Source organism: Myotis yumanensis, unplaced genomic scaffold, assembly GCF_028538775.1.
Source record: "Myotis yumanensis isolate MYYU_CA2020_CCGP unplaced genomic scaffold, mMyoYum1.0.hap1 SCAF_5, whole genome shotgun sequence".
NCBI classification, from domain to species: Eukaryota; Metazoa; Chordata; class Mammalia; order Chiroptera; family Vespertilionidae; genus Myotis; species Myotis yumanensis.
The window spans coordinates 79,603,368-79,627,133 of NW_027223756.1; the positions used below are offsets into that span (position 1 = coordinate 79,603,368).

The 23,766-nt window shown below is 54.1% G+C and overlaps 1 protein-coding gene across 5 annotated transcripts in view; it reads left to right on the forward strand.

The window, feature by feature from the left end:
- KDM4B (lysine demethylase 4B) overlaps positions 1-23,766 on the forward strand; it is a 134,684-nt gene that overhangs the window by 87,532 nt on the left and 23,386 nt on the right. For 3 of the 5 annotated variants that reach the window (XM_070415877.1, XM_070415878.1, XM_070415876.1), the window contains 3 exons: positions 14,437-14,633; positions 22,639-22,740; positions 23,106-23,305. In XM_070415877.1, the coding sequence (XP_070271978.1) occupies positions 14,437-14,633; positions 22,639-22,740; positions 23,106-23,305 (499 nt within the window). The remainder of the gene's footprint in view (positions 1-14,436; positions 14,634-22,638; positions 22,741-23,105; positions 23,306-23,766) is intronic. The other 2 variants (XM_070415875.1, XM_070415879.1) reach the window with 1 other exon arrangement.

Sequence of the window (23,766 nt, forward strand, 5' to 3'; positions counted from 1 at the left end):
GGAGAACACAAAGCACACTCAGGAGCCAGACAGCAAGGCAAATATCCTTACTCCTGCAGAAGGGTACGTACCAACACAGACTCTGGCAGCACATACCCTGAGCGGGCGGTTGCTCGGGTTTTTATTCCTGACCCACGTGCTCTGTCCCTCACTCTTGATTGGAAGAGCTTAGGCTCACACTCTTGCATGATTGGCTAATCATTTGTTTATTCTCACACATGGAACTGAAAAACACACATTGTTGAAAATCAGAAAACAAGGCAAGTAGAAAGAAGGAAAACAGACCTTCCATTTCTGCCACCCACTCAGCCTAAAAAGGAGTGAAGCTCCGATGCTCACTACAACGTGGATGGACCTTGAACACACGATGCTCAGTGGGAGAAGCCAGACACAAAAGGCCACATCGTGCGTGATTCCATTTATGTGACATGTTCAGAACAGGAAGATCCATTCCTGAGCTGTATGCTTTAGACAGGTGGATTATAGGGTGTGTGAATTCTATCTCAATAAAGCTATTAAGAAAATTCTACCACCCAGATTAGTTCTTACCATATTGAGAGAAAGCTGGGGTTGTTTTTTTTGAAGAAAAAAAATAAAATCTTACCACTCAGAATAGTTCTTATCAGATTGAGAAAGATAACCCAGTATAAAAAACGGGCAAAAGATGCTCAAGCTGCTCACAATAGGTTGGTACACAGGGTGTGGGCAGGTCTACAAATGGATGCCTGTGCGCACCAAGCAGAATCTCCTGTTGTCTGCAAACACTCGAGCATATGTTATGTAGGAGGCAAACTAAGCACCAGTGGGATCATTTCTTTTTACATTTGGGACCGGTAGGCCCTGGGGGCTGTGGGTGTGGAGCCCTGACCCCTTGGTAGGCTGCTGGGGGCAACCTCCACAGAGCCCCTTATGTGTGTCTCCTTTAATGAAGCAGTTCTTCCTTCCAACAAGTGCATGCTGGTTTTAGGGATAGTCATTGCATCGTTAGTTCTAATAGTGGGAAATTTATATCTGTGACCGGATTGGGTGAACCAGTGGAATATTATGCAGCCATGAAAATGGGTTCACTGGGTATATTGATGTGGGAAGATGGATACGGTACTTTGAATGAATAAATAGGTTTTGGATCATGAAATGCAACCCCATTGTGTGTGTGTGTTGTGGGGAGGGAGAGGTAGAGGAATTTGCCCACATGTTGGTAGATGTTAGGTCTCTGTGGTAGAATTTGGCATGCCTTTAAAAACATTCACAAATTATCAGTACATTCCTGTCTTTTTCTACAACTTAAAAAAAAATTAGTGTAGCTTTTGGGGAGGTTGGAGTGACCTTGGCCCTTCCTGGGTACTTCTCCTATAAACCCCTGCAGCCCCTCGAGGTGAAAGGGTTTTGTTTCTGTCATTGTCATTAGTGGTTGTTTGTTGGTTTGTTTTTAAAATGGGAATTAAAAGTCAAAACCATGAGGACCTCATAGCAAGGCTAGCCATCACTGCTCTGAGCCCGGCTTCCTTTTCCCTCCATGTCCTGTCCTGGAGGGAGGGAAGCATAGAACATCACATGCAAACCCAGTCCACTGAGCACCTACTATGTGCTTAGGAGGGTCCCAGAATGAGCTGAGACTGCCTGCCAGCAGGGAGAGGGTGAGAGAGCAAAGCTGGAGGGCCCTGGGGACCCAAGGACTCTATGGGACCTGAGGTCAGAGTAGGCTGCAGGCCTGTCCCACAACCAGCCACCCTCACTGCCTGTGCTCACACGCTGCTGCTTTTGTTTTATTTTGAGTGGTCCCTTTCCTCAGAGCAACATTTCCTGGGTATCTGTCCCTACCCCCTCTGCCCCTCTCCCTTTCCTCTCCCTCTGTCTGTCTCTTTCTCTCCAGCTTTACTAATGTCACCAACATGCATCAAGGTCACAGCAGCAAGAGGGTCGACCCTGAACACCCTCAACCTTCCTCTGTCTCCCTCACCCCCCTTGGAGGCCTGCACCTATTCTGGGTCCAGGAGACACCTTCCTTCCCTGACTTGTCTCCCAAGCCAGTGGCCTCCTCTTGGTGGGTGTCCAGTGCTTGGCTGGGGTGTCTGAAGCAGCCTGGGGTGAGGGGAGTAGTTGCTTGATTCAGAGAACGATTCCCTGCACACGCTCAGACGGTTGGCTTTGTAGTGGAATTACCAACTGGGAGATCAAAGGGATGCTGCATTCTCACTCAGGGAAGATAAAGTGTGCACGTACCAACCATTTTTAGGTCTGAACTCGAATTAGTCCTACAAGGCTGCATGCCACGTTGGATTAGCTGAGCATGGCCTTAGCTGCTTTCTAGGTAGGCGGTGCTGGGCAAAGCCTGACAAGGCTTCTTCCCTCCATCATGGGCTCAGTGTCTGTGCCGAAGGAGTTGACTGCAGGATTAAACAGAGCAAGAGAGATTTAAAACCCAGTTTGCAAGGCCAGGAGCCTGGCTGCACTTAACTGGTTTTCTGCCAGCTGTCTGGGCGCTGCCTGCTGAGCACTCAGCCTCCCTGGAAACGTGAGCTCCCCCTTGAGGCATCAAGTAGGGAGGGCTTCTGTTCGGTGTGGAGGAGGGGCAAGGCTTCTGGAGGTGGCCCTCATTCCCTCTACTCCCACATCCAGGGTGGGAGTCTCTCCTGAAACCCCAGCCTGAGGTTCAGCAAGCTCATCACTTGTAAAATGTGAACCACATTGTTTCTGCTGCCTCCAAGCACATGTGCCTTCTGTTTGGTAATGATGCTGCTTGCCCCAGGCTGTTAACCTGGAGCCCAAAGGGAGGTAGTAGAAGGTGGGGTGTAGGTGGAGAGGGTGGAGCAGGCTGGAATGGGCCCGCACCCTGAGCCTCCAGGATCCGAGATGCCTGCCTTGCCCGCCTGCGCTTCTGCGCTTCCCTGATCCTCTGATTTATGGGTTGGGTGGTCGGTGCACGGGGTCTGCAGTAAGTTGCCACATGAAGTATATTTTCCTCTCGTTTCTTCCCCTGGAGCTTCCTGTCACTGTCCCTCGTGGTTTGCTTAAAGCCCATTCCCTTAGTGCAGGGAGGGCCAGAGGCTGTGGGGAGACCCCTGAGTCTGGCCTAGGGCATGCTTCTCGGCCTTTTTGGCATTATTGCCACCCCCTCACTCAAACCTTTTTACATCATTCTTCTAGGTACCCCTCGTTTTAACACCGTAGACAGGCTGTATGTCTGCGTATGTAGAGAGTATCAGCGTCTCTACACAAGAGAGGAATGTTTTCCTGCCCCTAGCAAGGACAGTGCTGCCCCCAGTGAGAGTGCACAGGAGGACTGGTCTTGGGGACTCCTTCATGACCACCACTGGCTTGGCATGGGCAGGACTTGATCACTTGGTGGGCTCCCTGAGAACCACCTTTTCTCCAGAGGCCTGCAGCCCTGGCCCAGCCCCAGCAGGGCTCGAGGTGGGAGCCTGTGGTCCCCAACCTTCATTTCCAGCACCTCCCTCCCTGTTGCTGTGGCTGGGAGGGCTTGGGGCTTATACCAGGCCCAGGCTGGGATCTGCAGGAGATTCCTGCTCTTCCATATGCTCCCTCCTCCAGTGCAGCTCCCCTGTGACAAGCTTTGCATTCGTCTAGGCAGGAACACATTGCAAAGAATCGCAAATGTAATTGCAGCCCCCTCCCTCGGAGGACACACCAGCCTCTGTCTCGTCTTGCGTGCTCCTGTGGCTTCTGTTAATTCTGTTCACGGTGGTTTGAGTGCATTCTGAAGAGCATCAGCGCCTGACCGTGGTTCCTTGAGTGCTGGATGCTCGGCGCTGTGACAGGCCTCCGCTCTGCTCCTTGTCCTCCCTTGAACTTTGCAGCTCTCTGGTGGTGGGTGACAGACACGTCCCAACCTCCTGTCGGCCCCAATCCCTCTCTCTTCTTCCACTCCTGTCCCTGGGGTTGTCCCCGGGTTACAGGCAGCTGAGTTCAGACTTCCCGTTTGCTCAGAGGGTGGGCTTGAGAAATCCATGCTGGTCCTCACACCCAAGTCTCTCTGGAAGTGGGAGCTTGCAGGCCCGGCGTGGGGTGCCACCTGCTCCTCTTGTGTGCCACTTCCCTGTCTCCCCTGGTGGGTTGGCAGGCACGTGGCCATATGGCACTGGGAGAAGGATGCTGGCTGGTGTGTGGCTTGCTCATGTCAGTGGGCCTGCCACTCCTCCTCATCATGGCTTTGCTGCTTTTCCTGGTAGAACTGGGAGCCTGAGAGTCAAATCTGCAGACTCGGTCTCTTCCCCTTGGCACTGCTGACATTGGGGCCAGGTCACTTTGTGGGGCTGTCCTGGGCACTGTCGGGGTTGAGCAGCATCTCTGGCTCCCACCTACTTGATGCCAGGAGCACCCCCAGTCATGACAATTACAGGTGTCCCAGACATCAGCTGGTGTTCTCTGAGGGAAGAGTCACCTGGTGAGACCCTTTGGACTATGGGCTAAGTTCTTCCTTCCTCATCCTCCTATTCACTGCCCAGGCCTCCGTTGATGCTGCTAGCGGGCGAGCTCCAGGGGACAGAGGCCTTTTTTAGATGAGGGTGTGATCTGGGTGGAGGTACTTCATGGGCAGATCGAGGATGTAGCCTCCCTGACCCCCCTCCTGAATGGGGCTTCACCCTCATCCACCTTCCATGGCTGTCCTGCTGGGGACAGAGTTTGTTTCTTGGCTGAAGTAAATGATGTGGCGACGGATGAAGTTTATTCCGAGGTCAGGCTGGGCGGGCTCCCCTCAAGGTGGCGGCGATGGAGGAGAGGGAGAGGGAGTCTCACTCAGCAGAAGGGAGAGCCCAGAGATGAAGAGGGGCCCGGGGCTGGGGTTGTGGCGCGAGGGCCTGGCTCTGTGCTTAGAGCAGGCAGGGCTGTTGGGAGAGTTATGGGAACGTCCTTGGGAGGTGCCTGGCTCAGAGCACCTGGGTTTATTATCGCGATTGTCATCGTCATCTGTGCAGAAGGGGTGGGAGGGCGATCACAGAGAGGCAGGAGGACCTTCTTGGCTTTCCAGCTGCGGCCCGGCCCCCCAGGTCAGGGCACAGGAGAGGGAAGGGGACAGGTCATGAAGAGCCAAGCTCAGGCCTGGGACCCTGGGGAGGCTGACAGGGACACAGGGATGAGGTTTCTTTTAATTAGAAAGGGAAAGAGGGTGACATTGGGGCTCTGGCCTCCTGGGGGGTCAGTGTTGTGCCAGTCGAAAGTCCTCAAGATTTTGCCTGGTCCCTGGCTGTTGGGTCCAGCTGTCTGTCAGCGGTGGTGGGAAGCAGGCCCTGGGGCCAAGGACCAAGGGAGCCCCTGCCGGCACCTAATTGTTTTGTTTATGAAGCGCTTCTGAGAGCTTCCAGTGGGTTTCCTAATGAACTGGTTTGTTGTGGCGTCTCTGCTGCAGAGCTGGTAATTACATCAGAAACAGGGGGCCTGCGTCTGGGAGCCCTCAGAGCAGATGCCACCTTCTTGGCTGGGTTTCTGCCCCTATCTTTGGGTGGTTAACACTTTCTTTGGTTAACGCTTTGTGGGCTGAAGTGCCAGGTATACACCCCCAACCTTTACCCTGATTGTTCCATGAGAAACATGTTTGTCACCCCTGGTGTTTGGCACCCACTCAATAGTCATCGTGCGAGTCACTGCTCAGCTGCTGGGAGACAGGCCGTGAGACAGGTGAGGTACCAAGGAGGAGACAGATAAGGGGCAGGAGTGCCGGGAAGACTTCTGACCCGAGAGAAACTGCAAAGAGCAGAAGGGATGGTGGAGCTGGGCAGCAGGCCGCAGGTGTTGCTGGGAGGAGGGGAGGTTGATGCTGCATTGAGACCCTGGTGTGTTCATGTCCTGGGGCCACTGCCACAAAATGCCTTAACCTGGGGAGCTGGGCCACAGCAGTTTGTCTTCTCCTGTCTGGAGGGCAAGGTGTCAGGCAGGGCCATCCTCCCTACCAGGGCTCCGAGGGAGGGACCCTCCTTCCTCTCACAGCTTCTGGGGGTGGCTAGAAGTACTTGGTGTCCCTTGGCTTATAGACACATCTCTCTAATCTTTGCCTCTGTCGTTGCATGGCCATCTCCCTGTGTAACTCTCTCTTTTAAGGACATCAGTCATTGGATTCAGGGCCCATCCTAATTCATTAGGACCTCACTTTAACCAATTACATCTGCAGAGACCCTATTTTGAAATCAGGTCCCATTCTGAGGTCCCTGGGAGGCATGAATTTGGGGGCATTCTTCATCCCTGTCCCTTTGGGAGCATGGTGGGGCGGGGGCGAGGGGGGCGGGGAGGAGAGAGGCGGGGAGCCAGAGAGCATTCTAGACCAGGGGCAGAAAGTGCAAAGTCCCTGAGAAGGAAGGAAAAAGGAGGTGAGACTGCCTGATGTATGTGGGGTGGGGTGGAGAGAAGGGACAGTTTGGACCTAGGTTTTAGGGTGTGGCCTGTGGGACTGCAACAGAAGGGACATGGGAGATGCAGCGAAGTGAGTGGAGCAAGTATCTGGGCGCGGCAGTGGGGCCACTTAGCTAGCAGACAGAGAAGGAGGGACCAGTGCCAGGGCTGCACTGTCCAACACTGGCTGCATGCATAGCCATTTAACCGTAAATTAATTAAAATGAAGTAAAATTAAACATTCTGGGCCTTAGTCGCAACCATAGTTCTAGTTAAGAGCCATGCAGGCTAGTGGTGACCACATCAAACAGCACAGATACAGGACATGTGGAGGTGTCTTGGGCCTGAATGGTCACAGGGTCTGCACTTCCATGGCCAGGGCCTGGGAGTGCTGAGGGAGTAAAGGGGGCCTTTCAGTTAGGATGTATGGCCTTGCAGGTGAGAGTGAGTCATCAGCTGGGAGACAGGCCCATGCCCCCCCAACCCCAGTGTTTTTAAGGGCCCCCAAACCCATGTACCGCAGGGCAGTCTCAGTGGGCCGGGCCCCGCATAGGCTTGCCCCCGCATGTCCTTTCTGGTTCCTGACTTAGGGCTGGAGTTGGTGCTGCTGCTTGGATCAGAAAGTAAGAGGGTCCCTGTAGTCAATGCTGTTTGGGTTGATGATTTAATTGAACCACATTTAATAATTTTCTTCTTAGGCCCATTTACTCTATTTTCCCACTTTGTTATTTTATATGAGCAAACTCTAATATCTAGTCAGCCTTTTTAAAGAGGTATCCTCTGATTAAAGCTCAGTGCTGTTTAAATTGGGGGAAATGTGGCAGATACGACCCCAGGGCTCCGAGGCAGCCCAGCCTCATTACTTTATACCAGGCTCATCAATTGTTTCGGGGCTGCTCGCATGTCCCAGGAGCCCGGACAGACCCCTGAAAGCTCCCAAAAGGCGGGTGTGGCATCCTCTGATTGCTGTCAGTCCTGCTATGACACTTCCACCTTCACTGGGGACCAGCCTTTAGGGCCCGGTGCCTCAGTGCTGCCAAGGATCAGGCCAGAGAGGAGTAAGGAATGTGGAACTGGGCCCCCTGGAGAAAGGTTTGGAGAGGGGCCAGAGGTTGGGGGTGGGGAGGGAAACAGGGGTGGGGTAGGACCAGCAGTGAGGGCTGATTGAAACCAGCTTGTAGGGTAGCAGCCGTTGAGTGGTGGTGAAGTGCTTTCCACGCCTCACACCGTGGAAATGTCAAATAGTAAGATCCTCTGGGTTGTATTGGGCATTCATGTTCATTCCCACAAAAAGGTTAAATTCATTTTGCTTTCAAGCCCAGAGAGGGAGAAGTGGAGTCGAGGTGGCCAGTCCTTGGTTATAATCCTGCTTTGGGTCCCCAGCAGCAGTCAGAGTCTTGCGCTGGTGGCCGATCACTCTGGGAGGTGCCCTGCCATGTGTAGTAAACATGGGGAGCCCAGGTGCCATGGGCCCACTGAGCCTGCCCTCCGCCCTCTACCCTCCACTCCCTGCGGCTGGGACAGCTCCAGCCAAGCGCTGCTGGGCCCCCTGGGCCACCAGCTCTGATCCAGACGACATTCCAATTTCTGTTCTTCATGCTTTGGAAAGAAGAAATCTATTTGTCTCTGCTCGGGGCCCTGCTCTGATAACCGGGGGCAAACCTCCGCCCTACTCTGTTTTCTCATTTTCTTCCAACTTAGCAGCAGGTCCTGGGAGACCCTCGCACGAGCGTCGGGCTGTTTGATGTGTCAGTCTTCTGACGCAGAGCGACAGCCTCCCTGCTCTTGGCTCGGTGCTCACATTAGGCCCAGGGCCCCTACACTTGATAGTTGTAACTCTTTTCATTTGTCATTTGGAAGTGACAAGTGCTCATCTTGTTGAGCCTCTGGCTGGAGCTCTCAAGACCCCCGGCCTTTTGTATGAGTCTGTGACAGGTTTGAGCCACTGGGTTCACATAGGCCGGTGTTTGTGTGACAGGAGGCTCTGTTGGGGACACACTTTATGGGGAATGACCTGAGCCCTGGTGGCCGAGCTTCAGCAAGGTGAGGCTCCAGCCTTGACAAACCCTCCCTGTCCCCATCTGTCCCCTCTTCCACCTCCCTGTTGCCTTCCTTTCCACCCCTGTTCCTCCCCTCCCCTCTCTGCTTGTCTTTGTCCCCCCCATCTCCTCCCTCTTCTTTCTCTGCTCCCCCTTCCTGCAGATCTGGAGCTGGGCACATGCACACAAGGGTTCTAGGTGAGTCTATGAGGCATAGTTGCAGGATGGGCGAGGAGGCAAGAGAAGGGACCCTCCCCCAGGGCCTCCTCTTGGCAAAAATGCCAATAACTAGAGTGGCAGAGCTAGAAGAGCACATAGTAGGTGCTCCTTCCTGGCAACCAAGGGGAGGGTCAAGTGGACCCTGAGTGGATGTAGCCTTTCTCTGCACCCACGTTCCTGTCTCCTCACCTGCGTGTACTTCTCTGCAATTTTGCTGTAAGCTGCTGCAGGGCAGGGCCCAGCATTGTGTGGTGAAACCGCATCAATTCAGCCTTATTAGTTCAGAGCGCACAGTAGTTCTTCAGAAGTGGGAGATGGGACTTGATTTGAGCTAAAAGTTGGAAACCATTTTGCTCTGGGCTTGCAGAATCTAATCTAAGATCGCTGCCTTTAAAAAAAACACACACATCTAAAACCTTAGGAAATTAAAGGCCCTTAGCATATGCTTCCACTCCGAGTCTGACTGTTCTGACAGGATGCTCTGTTGTCAGAGAAGCCACACCTGTAACTTGGACCTCATCTTAGACATTTTCCTTAGCGGCACACAAACGTTACTGCTTGTAGGTGCAGAGTATTGGAGCTGCTTCAGTGGGAAGAGGGACCCCCACCCACACATCCACCACACAAAAGATAGAACAAGACGACCTCAAATTGAAGGCTGTCTGTTTTTTACCTGCTGCTGTAGCCCCTGGCACAACACTTCTCAGTAAACTGGATGACCAGGGGCCTGACCTTTTCATTCCTGAGGTGTTTCAAAGACCTCGATCCTGTGTTCCTTTATTTATAAGTGTCTGAATTCATTAACACAAAAAATCCTGGGGCAGTCCCAGGCAGACTGTGTGAAATCTGTGGCTTGGGTTAAGAGCTGGCTCCGTTAGGAGGGGGAACTGTGCCTCCAGGTCCCATTGGGCCTCTAGGTCCTGTTTGAGGCTGGGTCTGGGACCGGGTGTGGGTGAAGTGCAGCTGGCCCAGGCCCACTGAGGTCTCGTTGGATTCTGGGGTGGGGTAGAGGTGGGGGGTTGTTCCTTACCCTGAGTGGCCAGCTCAGGTTGCAGGTGGGGTGCGGGGGGAGGGGGGGGCAGGTGACCTAGAGGTGGAGCCTGAGGCCAGGCCCCCGGCACTAGGCTCTATGTGCTCCTGGCACATGTTGAGAGTTGGATTCTGGAAGCAGGAGTGGGGAATGTGGAGCCCACCAGGCTCAGTAAAAAATGGGACAGTCAGGACACCCATCTGAGTTAGCTCAGGTTACTGTAACAAAATATGGACTGGGTGGCTTAAACAGCGGCATTTATTGCTCACAGTTCTGGTGGTTGGAAGTCTGAGATCAGAGTGCCAGTGTCATCGGGTTCTGGTGAGGACTTCCTGGTTTGCAGATGGCCAGCTTCTCACTGTGTCCTCACATGCTGAGGGGTGAGGGGCCTGAGAGGGATTTGAGGTTTCTTCCTTTTCTTAAAAGGACAGTAGTCCTATAGGATAGGACCCACCCTATGATCACATTTAACCTTATTTACGTCCTAATGGCCCTGTCTCCAGATAGTGTCACATTGGGGTTCAGGGCTTAAACATAGGAATTGGGGGGGCACAGTTCAGCCCATAGGACACATCTGTGGTCGCTCTCACAGTTCATTAAAGTTGGCATGTGGGAAGCTCACCACCAAGGTCCTCAAGTTACTCTTTAAAAATCATTTTATGACTTAAATCAAGGCTGGACAAACTTTCCATAAATATTTAGTGAATATTTGGGGATTGCAGGCTATGCGGTCTTTGAGTAATTGCTCAGCTCTGCCATAGCAGCACCAACGCGACCGTAGTAGGGCAATGTGCCAAAAAAACTATTTACAAAAACAGGTGGCAGGCCAGATTTGCCCACGTTCCAGAATTTGCGCACTCTGACTTAAGTCATTTACCTGCTCAATAAAGAGATTTAGAAAGATAAATAGCACAAATTTTTTTTGACTCCACAAACAAAAGAACCATGGTTGGTGTTTGATGAATGTCCTTGGCTTTTTCTAAAGATTTTTGCTCTTAATTGGGGCTTTACTGTATTCTTGACTGTGTATTTTGTATTTCCTCAGATAACAGATCCATCCTAAGAACGTTTCTGTTATTTAAATGGCGCCATTGGGCGGATTTATCTTTTATCCAATCTGTCCACGATTGTTGAACAGCATGGTTAGTTTTTCGTGTGTGTGTGTGTGTGTGTGTGTGTGTGTCTCAGTAATGAAACAGAGAACGCTTTGTCTGGATTTTTCACTTCTTTGGGCGAGATCCCTAGGAGGGGGAGGTGAGGGACGAGTTGCTGAAAGGAGCTGTGGTCCTCATTTTGTTCAGGGCTTGTCAGAGCTGCACCTCCGCCTCTGTCTGGCTGGCAGCTGGTGTCTGCTGTCTCCAGCCGCCTGGCCTTGCTGGGGCTGCATGGGGCAATGGTGGCCAAGCCATCCGGCCCTCTTTTCCTCTGGGGGGCGGTGCAGGGGGTGGAGCTGTGCCTTCTCTCTGCTGTCACTTGAAACAGCACTTGTTCCTCCTGTGTTCAGGGAGCGTCATTGAACTCACTCTGCTGATTAATTAAACCGTTGCAGGCAGCTAGCTCCTGGAACGGTGGCGCTGTCAAGGGCTCTTTGAGGCACACTTTGCAGGCTGTCAGGCCGCTCTTGATGTTAGGCACCATCTGAGAGCCAGTTTCTGCTCATGAGTGTTGGGGGTGCCGAGAGGGGTGCCCATCCAGCCCCAGCCCAATCGTGCCTCTTCTCTCTGATGGCATCACTGGTGAACGGGGAGGGGCCACAGGTGCTGGGCCCAGGATCTTGGGATGGGGTGAGCAGGTGGGGGTCTAAGTTTTCTGTGGACAGGCCCACTCTCTGGACAGGCGGCAGGCCTGGGAGGAGACCCAGTGAAAAAGCAGCTTGCCTCAGAGCAGACTATCAGTGGGACCCAGGCCATGAACTCCGCATCCGCTACCCCACCCCTCATGTCCCCGTCTCTTACCTTGACTCCTTTATCTGTCCCCAGATGCCCCACTCAGCACTAATGGAGCCACCAGCCTCTGGGCCCTGGCTGATTTGAGCAGGACTGGCCGCTCAGAGTCCTCATTACTTAGTGGCTCTCAGAGCGGGAGCCCCTGCCTCTCATGGTTCTGGTGTCTGAGTGCTTTATGCCTCTGTCATGGTACAGAAGGCCCTGGGGCATGCAGGGGACCCCTCAGACCTCCTCCCCCACTGGTGCTCGATTTCTCTATCAGAAACTAATGACATGGCCAAACCCTTGGAGGAGCCTGTCTCTGTTGCGGTGCTGACAGGGGACCGCCAAGTGGAGGAGCTGGAATGAGAGCAGCAGAAGCTGTCAGCTTTAGTCAGTCCCGCAGACCCTTATGAAAACACCAGTTTTCCAGAAGGTTTGGGAGCCCTATGGGCTGGAGGGGGACGATTGGGGAAAACAATAGTGTGATTTACTCTCAAACTCAGTTCCTTCCCCGGGCGCTGCTCTGAGACTGCCGGAAGGACTCGGCCACCAGCCTCTGCCTCCTGCCTGCTCCCAGCGCCTTTCCAGGATGGGCCCTGCAGGGTGGAGGCGCTCTGTGCTGCTCCTGGGCCCAAAGTGAAACAGCTGCAAGTAATGTTCCACTAAGCACGTGACCCCAAAACAGAAGATGGCCAGGTGGGGGTGCTGTTGTGGGGTCTGGCATGTTCAGCCCCTGAAAGTTCCTATTAAGATGTTACCTTAGCAACTTCCTTACCCAACCTGTCCGGCTGAAACAGTAAAGGGTCTGCAGTGCCTGCACCCTGAGCTCAGCTGCTCAGTCCACAGAGGCACTGTCACTGAGTCCTGAATCCAGTGGGCTGTCACTTCCTTCCCGTGGGATCCCCAGGACCCTGCCTTCTTCCTACTGCTTCCTCACAGGTGCCCATGCTCCCCAAGTCTCTGTCCCTAACCCATGACAAACCAACCCCACCCTGAACCTGCACAGAGCCTCGAGAGAGGCTGTCCCCAGTGGCTTTGTCCTGGTTGGGTGAGGAAGCCAAGTCAGGCTCCAGGCCATCGGAGCAGTTGGCTCCCTGGCTTGCGTCTATGTGTCCCCCTCTGTGGGTGCACGCAGGTGCTTTTTTCAATTACTTAAAGGAAAAGCAATTGCAGAGCCGCTCGATATAAATCCCTTAAGCTGCTGTTGATGGTGACGCAGGGGAGGCCACGGCCCGGCCAGGATTCTGAAACACGGGCACCATCTGTGGTCTTGCCATCCACAGCCAAATTATACCACCAGCCTTTCTGTGTTCTGCAGATTTTCATTAAATGAATTGAGTTTACTGGGAATCTCTTGGCCATAAATATTCCCTCCCTGTCTGCATTGTGTCAGTGCTGCTCCCAGTCCAAGCTCCCACATCCAGGCTGGGAGTGGGGAGGGGAGGGGGCGCTGGGTCTGCAGGAAATGCCCCGGGACATTTTTTGCAGCCTCACATTTGGGGTCATAAATACTTCACTGTTTCCAGAGAAAATTGAGGGGAGTTTGAAGAACTTGACAGGACAGGGTACATAATTGCCTCATTTAATTAAGTGTTTTCCTTTCTGTTTTCTTCTTTTCCATTGAGAAAGTGGCAGTAACATCGAGAAGGTTGTAAAAGGAGGGAGAGATGTGCATTTAAAATGGAGATGAGTTTTTAGCCACGGTTGGAAATGGGCTTCTCCTGAGCCTGTTTATAGAGTGGCCGGGAGAGGTCCCAGTTTGTGGGGGCTGCAGTAGGTGTCCCTGAGGAACAGCTGCCCCGAGGCCTCCTGTTACCGGTTCTCAGGACAGGCATGTCCCCAGAAGAAGGCAAGGACTGTGCCTACTTTAGAGAAAGGCAAGCGCGGCACCCCAGGGTCAAGGTTACCCCTGAGATCCCCTCATCCTCTGCACCCTTTTCCCGAACTTCCACACAGCTTCAGCCATCCCTGTGGAGACCCCTCTTCCAGAGTCTGTCACCCATTCCAGGGGCTGCTGTATCCTTGGGAGCCTAGACCAGAAGCCAGCAAACTGTAGCCTGCGCCAAATCTGGCCCCTGCCTCTTTTTGTAATTAAAGTTTTATAAACGCAGCCATGCCATTCCTATAGTATCTCTGATGGTTCCCAGCTTCAGTGCAGACTTGAGAGGTTGTAACAGAGACCATGTGGCCCACAAAGCAGAAAAGGTGATTGCCTGGCCCTTTATGGAGGTTGCCAGCCCTGCCCTAGATCAGAAGTCCCCTCTGTTTCTTCCTCCCTCTCACAATAGGATGGTTCCCATCTGATCTTGGCCTCATGCACAGGTAAGCGGGAGGCCAGGACCACCTGGGTTCCTCTCGCTGACAGGGCTCCCTGTTGGAGTCCGGATTCTGGGATTCTTGGCTGGCTTCTCTGGCCTCCAACGCCCCCAGGTGTCAAATGTACCCAGGATACCTGTGGTGTGGTGCCTCCTGCACATGCCCAGCCCTGGGGCCACCACAACACTATAACCTGGAGGGAGAGGCTCTGAGAACATGTGGTTTGTTGCAGGGGGTAGTGTTCAGAGCATAAGAAGGACTGTGTTTGAGCCTGTCCTCATCACAGGTGTTTGCCCCTTTGCTGTGGACACAGGGACCCTCCTGTTCAGGGCAGTGTCTGCTCCAGGCCACCTGGCATTTGTTCCTTGGCACCATGTGCCAGGTGTTGGACCAGAGGCTCCTATTTGGGGGTGGGGGGTGGGGGTACAGCTTGGAAAAGGACATTCAGTGGCCTCACCTTCACCTGGGACAGGCAGATACCACTTCCTGTCTCATGATAGAAGGTCTAGTGTGGGGTGGCTCACCCTCGGGCTCAGAGGGTCTCTCCTGCCTCCCGCAGTGCACGTGCCGGAAGGACATGGTCAAGATCTCCATGGACGTCTTTGTGCGTATCCTGCAGCCAGAGCGCTATGAGCTGTGGAAGCAAGGCAAGGACTTCACGGTGCTGGACCACACCAGGCCCACGGCTCTGAGCAGCCCTGAGCTCAGCACCTGGAGCACCTCCCGGGCCTCACTCAAGGCAAAGCTCCTCCGAAGGTGAGTTGCCAAGGAACTGCCCTGTGCCTGGCTCTGCTGGCGACCGTAAGTGACCCCCAGCCTAGCCAGACCCTGCTGGCAGGTGGCCTCAGGCTGTCCCCTCCCTCTCTCCCTCTTTTTCTTTCCTCTCCTCCTCCTCTTCTTCTGTATCTTGCTGCTTCTCAGTCAGAGTGTTTCTCAGGCCCTGACCTTTTCGAGTTTGCAGGCCTCGTAGCAGGCGGTGTCTGTGTTGTTAGACTCAGTTTCCCTCCTGCTCCTTGTCCACCAGCTCCTGGGAGGCTGACCCTTTGACCCTCCAGCCATCCGGGTCCTCTCTGGGACAGCATACACTGTCCCTCTTTCTCTTCTGCTTGTGACCTTAGGTGAGAGCCCTATGTCTCTGTGTTGGGGCTGTTGGGCTCCTCCTTGGCTCCGAACGATGGCAGGTACCATGCTGGAGCCGTGGGGCACAGGGGTCCGGTACTTGGTCTGTATCCCTGCCATTTCATGTTTTGACTGCTCGCTTTGGCTTTTTCGATAATGTGCTGCTCAGATTCACAATCTTGGAGTCACTGAGAGACTCGTCCTCCCAGGGACATCCTTTGCCACCCTCATTCCATCTCAGGGAGCCCCCTCCTGGCCCATGCCTTTTATGACAGTGTGGTGGCTGCCCAGCCTCGGGTCTGGCATCCATTGGGGGAGAAGAGGGTGAAGTGGCTGCACCCTCTTGCCATCAGCACCATAGTCATGGAGGCATGGGTGGCAGGTCCGGGAAGAGGAAGAAATCGACTTCCTGCCAGGAGGGAGATAGCAGTGAGCACTGTGCTCTTGGTATCACCTTGTAGCCCCGGAAGCGGCGGTCCCATTTTCCTCTCTTCTCTGGGAAACATCAAGGCTTTCAGGGCTCTGAGCTACTCAGACAGAGTTCCAACGCACTCAGTTTTAGTGCCCAAGGAATGTTCAGCAAGTCCTCACTGCGAAAGCCACCACAGACAGTAGGCTTTGCATAAACAATGAATGTGGTGTGCCCCAATGAAACTATTTGTGGACTGAAGTTGGAATTTTATATCACTTTCACATGTCACAAATTATTATTATTCTTTTAACTTTTTACCAGTTAAAGATGGAAACAACTTTCTTAGCTGGGGGGCCACACCAGAACAGGCAGCGGGTGGATTTGGGCCTCGGGTGAGGTTTTCCAATTGTAGCCTCTTGGTCACTTCTGGCTTCTCTTGTCCCCACTGATGATGGACAGTTGGCCCCAGGGACGGGCACTGAGGTGGGGGCACTCGGACAGTTCCTCCCTTTGGCTGTGCCCAGTTGGTGGCACTCCCACACTCTGCAGAAGCACCCTTTAAACTCTGCCCCCTCCAGAACCTTCTTCCCCGACGGGGCTGTTCTAGTTTTCAGTGCGTTTGTCTGTGAATCCAGAGTCTTTGGGCAGTCTTGGCTTCACCCACGTGTTTTCCCACCCCTTGGCCTCTGCCTCTGAGAATGTTCCATCAGCCCAGAATGCTTTCACATCTGTTCCTGACAGCCCACCTGAAGGTGAGTCTCTCTTTACTGATTTCTTTTGTTGTCTGTCCTTTTGATTCCCGCTCTCCTGTGTGTTCTCACGAAAAGCAACTTCTCTCGGTGAGGCCCATCTGTGCAGCGCCTGATCCCTCCCAGCAGGGTGAGCTTGCTGAACAGAGCCCAATGCAGCATTTGCATAACGGCTAATGGATTGTGGCTCAGTCTAATTGGTCAACAGAGCAGACTGCCAATAATTAAGCGCACATCCAGAAATGGATGGGATTAGAGGACCGGGCCCGCCAGCTATGCTTCCCTTAGCTGGAGCCTGCTGTGTGCAGAGGAAGCTTCCCCACAGCCCTCTCCCTGCCCGCTGCCCCCCTCACTCCCCAAGCCCAGCCAGCCCTCAGTAGAGGGCGCTTGGCCCGCTTGTCACGCTCTGTTCCTTTCTGGAGCGTTCCCCTCTCTTCTCAGCCTCCTCTGCTTCCGACCTGGGGAGCTGTAATATTCCGACAGAGGGATTGAATAACAAATTAAGTCGTGTCCCCAAGGATATAATTTTCTTTAAAGCTTTCAGTATGTAAAATAAGACAGATTCTCCCCGCCCCCCTTTTTTTTAAATCATAGAGGGGCTTTCTCTGTAAAGGTTGATTCGGGGACTGACATTTCAAATCCCAAGACTGCTACCCTCAACCTGAGAGTCAGTGACTCTCACAATTGCCTGTACCTTTCTCTCCTGGCCCAGTGCCCACAACACATGGTCATCCTGCCCCTGCCCCTCATCTCCACTGAGCGGGGTGCTCCCCTTAGCCTCAGAGAGTTTGTTTTGAGGGAAGGGTGGCTTGGGCTAGATAGGGGTAGGGGCAAATGTGGCTTCTAGACCAGGGTTGTGTGTCTCCTCCCCTGAACTGTCCCCTGCACCCCTGCACTGTGGACACTTAGGCTCATCATTCTCTGTGGGGGCCCCTTTGGGCACTGTAGGGTGTGGAGCAGCATCCGCGCCCCAACCTTGTTAATGCCAGGAGCTCCCCCGTCCCAGTTCTAATGGCCACAGATGTCCTAGGCAACACCCAGTGTCCCTGGTGGAAACCCTGCCCTAGGCAGAGGTGGTGGCATCACAGTGGCTCCAGGTTCATCTGCTGTCCATCCCCACTCCTCATGTCCCCCTGCAGCTTCGCCTTGTCCTTTGGTCCTGCAACTTCTCCCTGGTCCCTGCTCAGACCCACCCAGCCAGTTCCCTCCCCCTTTCCCCGCTACATGGAGGGTCCAGCCTTCCTGACAGCCCCCCACACTGAGCCCCACATGTCATCTTAGAGCAGAGGCCAAGTGTTGGCCTCTCCAGGAGAGAATGATCTTGTCACCCTCCCTCGAATTTATCTTCCATGCCTAAATCTTGTTGAATACACTGACCCTCCCCCATGACAAACAGGGCACAAAGCTGGGACGTCTTGCTCCTGGCTGTGTGGCCTCTTCGGCCCTCACCACCAGGTGGGATCCTGCTTTGCTGGCACTGGCCATCATAGAGTCTGGCGCCTCTCCCAGGCCCGGTCTCTGCCAGCCTCCCCTCCTCCCATTCCTACCCGCAGCCCTTCTCCATGTGCAGACTGTCTTTTCCTCCCGCCTCCTTGTTACTTCCAACGAGAACATCGAGAAACGCAGCCCATTGACCACATGTTGCAGCAGGTGTGCATTCAGCTTGCTGTACACATGCTTGTGGAACATCTGAGCTGCCACCACCATGCTAGTGCAGAGGGGAGACGCGCTTCCTCACCAGGACCCAGGGTTCCCGCCCGTTCCAGCCCCTGCTAGCTCCACTGGCTATGACCTCCAGCTACCCCTGCCATCCATGGGGGAAGCCACCAGCTGAGAGTGGCCAAGAACCCCCTGGCACTGCTTGCCCACCCGCACCACCTCTCACCACCTCTCGGATCACCATGGAAACGAGGAGCCAGGAGCAGCTCCAGCACCCCCTTTGATGCCTCCTGACTAGACACTGGACGCCATTGAACCTCTGACCCTACTCTTGCCAGGGTTGCCCTGGTGACTTACTGAATGTTTCCTAAATTGTTCTTCCCCAGAACACCCTCAGCAATTTCTCAGAGGCAAAAGCCTCTAGACGTCACACACCCACTTGTCTATGTGGGCAGGGATAGTAGGAGGAGAGGGGCACATGTCCTGGGTCCGGGTGAAGGGGAGAAGGGCCCTGGGGTACAGAGCTCACAGCCCCTTGCACCCTGACCCAGGGGCTGCGCTGGCTCCAACAGCCTCGGATGCCCCAAACTCCCCCTGGGTAAAAGCTGGTCCTGTGAGGGTTGACAGTCCTGCCTTAGGGAAAGAGGGATTGTGTGCTTGGGGCCCCTCGGTTCCCAAGCCCAGAGCCACTCTGAGCCCACTGCATAGGGTGGGGCCCATGGGGAGCCCCCGCTCTGCCTCTCCTGCCATTTAGGTTCCAAGGACACCCACTTCCATCTTGGAAATATTAGTACAGGTATTTGGACTCAGTTCCAATATTTGGTTTGTATAAACTTAACTAAGTAACGTCCAGTTAAGCCTGACAAAGTGCTCATTTATCTCCATCCTCCCCTGAAATGCCACTAAAATGACTGTAAAGGAGTGACAAATGGGCAAGGGGGCCATGACAACTGAGCAGCGCAGCAGACTTAGAAAAGGAGGAAAGGATGGCCAATGGGTACCTGACTGCAGCACAGAGGGAGCTCAGTTCAAGGGCTCACAGACAGGGTGCAGCTAGTTTGTGCTGAGGAGCTTTGGAAAGGCATAGGATTTCAGATGTGGCACTTCCTGGGACGGCACCAAAGTGGGCTGCAGGCCAGTGTGTAAGGAACTGCTGGGCTGGGGGCACCCCCCACTCCACCCTAACTCCCAGCAGAGGACGGTGGCCCTGCTGCCTGGTGAGGTCAAGCCTGGGTGGTTCTGGGCCAGAGGGAGGGGCCTTCCTGAAGGTGAGGTTGTGGGAACCTCGCTGCCAGCCCCACATGCCTCTAACCCCAAGGCCAGAGACTGTAGGGGTCCTCTCTGGGTCACAGAATAGCCCAGCAGAGCAAAGCTATAGGTTCTGATGTTGGGAGTTCCCCGTGAAATGACTGGACTCCTGCCCTCTCCATCCCCTTCAGCAAGCCCTGCTCACCCATGCATAGCCACCAACAACCTTCTTAGTCCCTCACACAACTCAGCCAGGGGTCCCTAAACCTCTGAGGAAACTCAGTGGAAGACAGAGAGTGTCTCAAACAAAAGGGAAAAGCAGAACTCCCCAGAAAGAGATGAGGCAAGGAGCAAGAAAGCTCACCTTCTTCTGTGCATTTATGATAGAAGCACCTGTTGCTATAAAAAGAAACATGTAGGAAAGAGATGGCTCTTGAACATTTAAAATGGGAGCAAAGAAGCCCAGCTGGTGTGGCTCAGTGGTTGAGTGTTGACCCATGAATCAGGAGGTCATGGTTCCATTTGGTCAGGGCACATGCCCGGGTTGTGGGCTCAATCCCCAGTAGAGGGTATGCAGGAGGCAGCTGATCAGTGATTCCCTCATCATTAATGTTTCTCTCTCCCTCTCCCTCTCTGAAATCAATAAAAATATTTTTAAAATAAAAAAATAAAATGAGAGCAAAAAAAACACAAGAGAGGGTTGGAAGATAGCTTGGGAAAACTAGAGGGCAGGACAGAAAGATCAGAGGCTCAGTCGAGGAACTCCAGCCTCTACTAGGAGTTTTAGGAAAAGAGAAAAGAACGATTCGCAAGAACCAAAGACGTTTTCAGACTACAGAGCCTGGCACAGGGGATGAGGATTATACGCACCTCGGAATATCACAGCTCTTCGGTTATCAGAAGGTTTTCAGCTTCGGGAGTGAATAAACATGTCAACATAAAGAACAAGGGACCCAAATGGCATTGGACTTGGTGATCATAATGCTACAAGCTAATAGACAAAAAGGACGAGGCCTTAGAAGTATGTACCTAGTGAAATTACCAACTAAATATGTGTGAGAGGAATAGGATCTTTTTAGACATGCAGAATCCCAGGTTTTCCCTCTTTTCTGAGAAAGCTAAAGGGTGTGCTCTAGCTAAGCAATGGCATCAGCCAGGAAAGACACAGAACCAGGGAAACCAAATCCAACCCAGGAGAATCCAAACCAGTTTCAACATAAGGATGTCATGGAGGTGTGTGTGGTGCCCTGAGTAGGAGCCACACCAGAGCTGGGAGATAACCAGGAAGGCCAAGCATCTAAGAGAGGAACAGTTACTCTAGGAAGAGCGAACAAAACCTGCAGTGCAAGCAGCATGGATGCACAATATTTACAGTCAGTAAAATGTCAAACGTGGAATTTCACCACAACCGAAGATGGTGGCAGATTCAGGCAGAGAAGCTGGTGGATGTGGAAGCAGGAAGCATAGCCACACCCTGAGTGGTAACTAAGAGCTGCTTGGTAACTGTGCAAAGGAAGCCAAACCAAAAAAATTAAAAAATAAAAAGAAAGCAGCATGGGGGAGACACATGGAAGTAACTAAGAGAAGAAACAGCTAAAAGAGAGAGGGGTCTCGTGTCTGGGGAGCAGCCTGGGGGATGCTGTTATGGTTGGAATATGATTAGGATGTGCCTGGTAGATGTCTCTCTCCCCGCTCCCACCCCCACTTTGTGGCAAACTGGCCACAGGTTCTTCCTGTGTTAGTCTCCCAGCTTATGAACTCACAAAATATGTATTTCTTTGCGTGCTGACGTTCATCTTGCCTTCTCTCTGCAGTAGGGCGTAGCCCTCTGCTTAAGTCTGTCCACCCATTCTGGGGGTCTCCGTATTGGGGGGGGTGACCAGTGGTGCTGGGGGGCCCCAGAGCTCTGAGGCCAATGGAGTGTAGGGGGACGAGGGAGACCTGGCTCTCTGGGACAGATAGGGCCCCAGTGGGGACACTCCTGGTCAGCCCTGGGATTGGGTAGGCAGGCTCAGAAGTGCCAGGCCTGGGGTGGGGTGAGAGAAGGGACCGAGGGGCTGGGCAGCTACAGGAAGCCGAGGCCAGGTGAGTTGGTAGTAGGAGGATACCCCTCTACTGGGTGTCTGGGGCCAGCTTGGGGGTTCGCTTTGGGCACTCATCCTTGTAGCCCTGTGGCCCTGCATCATTTCTAGACGTGACAGCTGGTGACGAAAGCCAGCTACATCTACCGCCAGGTCTTGGGGCTCACCACCTGTTTCACTGTGTGGGCCATACCTGGCATTTCCCCAACTGACCCGGTGTGGATTCGCTGGTGGCTCTGCTGTGGTGGAGAGCATCTCTGGCTCCTGTGTCCCTTTCCGCCCCTGCCCTATCCCCTTCACAGTGACCCTTGCACGCCATGCTGTGTGTGATGCCATGCCTCTGCCCATGTTGCTCAATCCCCACCGAATGCTCCCTGCTTTTCACCTTTGGTCATGGGGTGATTCATGCTGCAAACATCAAGTGGGGCTTGTCACGTGCCCACTGTGCTCGGGAGATGGAGCAGCAGAGACTAGGGCCCTGAGTTAGGCAGCCAAGCCATGAGAACAACCAGCCAAGGTTAGTGTTAGAAGACGGTTAGGAGGGGGTGCCCCAGAAGCCACATGGAGAGCAGGAGTGGGCTGGGGAGGCAGCAAGGAGGCTGTCAGGTCCCAGGTGGGAGGTAGGGGTCCTGGTGTCAGGAGCCCTTGGGGCCTCCCTGGGCCCCTACCCTTCCCTGGTCAGATAGCCCTGCTTCTGCTTGGTGAATGTTGGTCCTTGGAGGTGTGGCTGCCATGGGGACCCCCATAGGGTCTTCATATCTGAGTCTGACCTCACTGGGGCCACAGGAGAATTCATGGACAAGGGAAGCTGCAGCCAGCACCTCTCTTGGAAACGTCAACATTCTCGGGTTGCAGACTGGGATAGATGAAAAGGTAGTGGGGGCGGGTCATGAGGCCTGGAGCCTGCGGCCATGTGGGAGGGCATCACCCCCATTCCCTGGAGGGCGTTAGTGCCCTGCCCAAGGCTGGGCCTCTCCACACACCTGCCTCTGCCTGAGCTCCTAGGGCACTACACGCCTCCTGTCCGTCTAAAAGCTGCTCTGTCCCCTCCCCGGAAGGCTCCAGGGTCCTATTTCCCAGAACCCCTACAGGGTGCCCTGGCACTAATCTGCAGGCCCACCCCCTTTGTTGCTTTCTTTTCTTCCTTTATAACCCAATTCTCTCTCCTTTTCACTAAGAAGCCATAGCTAAGCCTCAGCGTGAATTCTCACTGTGGGCGAGGTTCGCCCCCGCCATCCCCAGGACTGTTTCTCCCTGAGCCGAGCTGGATGTGGGGACCCGACATCCTGCCAGCCCGGGCCCTGACCTGGAGGCGGGTGACAGGGCGAAGAGGGTCATGGGTGCAGGTTGTTCCCTGGGCGTGGAGCTCCGGAGTGTGGAGAGGCACACGGGGAGCCCTACGGAAGCAGGCGCCGAAGTCGAGGCCTTAGATGAGGCGTCGTGGGGAGTTAACACCAGTCCTAGAGAAAAACTCCCTGACATTTACATTCTAGACAAATTAGTCTGAAAGAAAGCAGACACTGGAAAAAGACTGAGGAGGAGAGGAAACCAAATCTAGAGAGGAAGAAAGAGCAGAGCAAAAAGCCGGGCCTGTCGTAAGTGCACCTTTTGTTTTGTTTGTCGTTTAGGCATTTTCCACCTGCTGCTGTTTCCATTGTGATCACGCTCCCTGTCCCTCCCTCCCCCACCACAGGGGGGCTCCTGGAGCCCAGGTTCATCCAGTCAGCCCATCTCCAGCTGTCATCAGCACCCGCTTTGACATGGCCCCACCATCCCATTGCCCTCCCCATCCCCTCCCAGGCCTCTCTCCCTCCACCACCCCTGCCCTGGCCCCTGGAGCCACCTCCTGAGGGTCCCCTGTCCCCTGATTCTGGTTGTGGAGGCTCCGTACTGCCGAGCACAGATCTGGGGCTCTCCCCTCTGCTGTTTCACCTCCTTTCTGATGACTCCCCCTCTCCAGGTCTCACCGGAAACGCAGTCAGCCCAAGAAGCCCAAGCCAGAAGACCCCAAGTTGCCCGGGGAGGGGGCAGCTGGGGCGGCTCCTCCCGAGGAGACCAGTGGTAGTGCGAAAGAGGAGGCTGCACAGGAGGCGGATCCCGAGGACGAGGAGGAGGATCCCCAGCTGCCACCGCAGGGCCGGGAGGCAGAGGGCCCAGAAGGTCAGTTACAGCTGGGCGGGGAGGCCGGGCCTGGTGCCCACGCTGGCTCCTTCCTGACTCCTGGCCGGTGGAAAGAGCCAGCTTTGCTCTGGCTACAGGATTTCTGCTCTTTAAGAACCCATTTCATGTGCTTTCCTGGCTGGGTGAGGCATTTCATAAGACATGTTCATTCTAGGGGTGCTGTGAAAAGTCCCTCTTCTCCCAGAAACTGAAGAGAGGCGGTCTCAGTCCACTTGGGCTGTTCTCACAGAACACCACAGGCCAGGCAGCTTAAAAACAGCAGCCTCGTGGTTCTAGAGGCAGGGAGTTGAGATCGGGGTGCTGTGTGGCCGGGTCCTGGTGAGGCCCTCTTCCAGGTTGCAGATGGCTGCCTTCACGCTGTGGCCACACGTGGAAGAGCAGCGAGCTCTGCAGCCTCTGCTGTCAGGGCACCGATACAGTTAATGAGGGCCCTGCTCTCA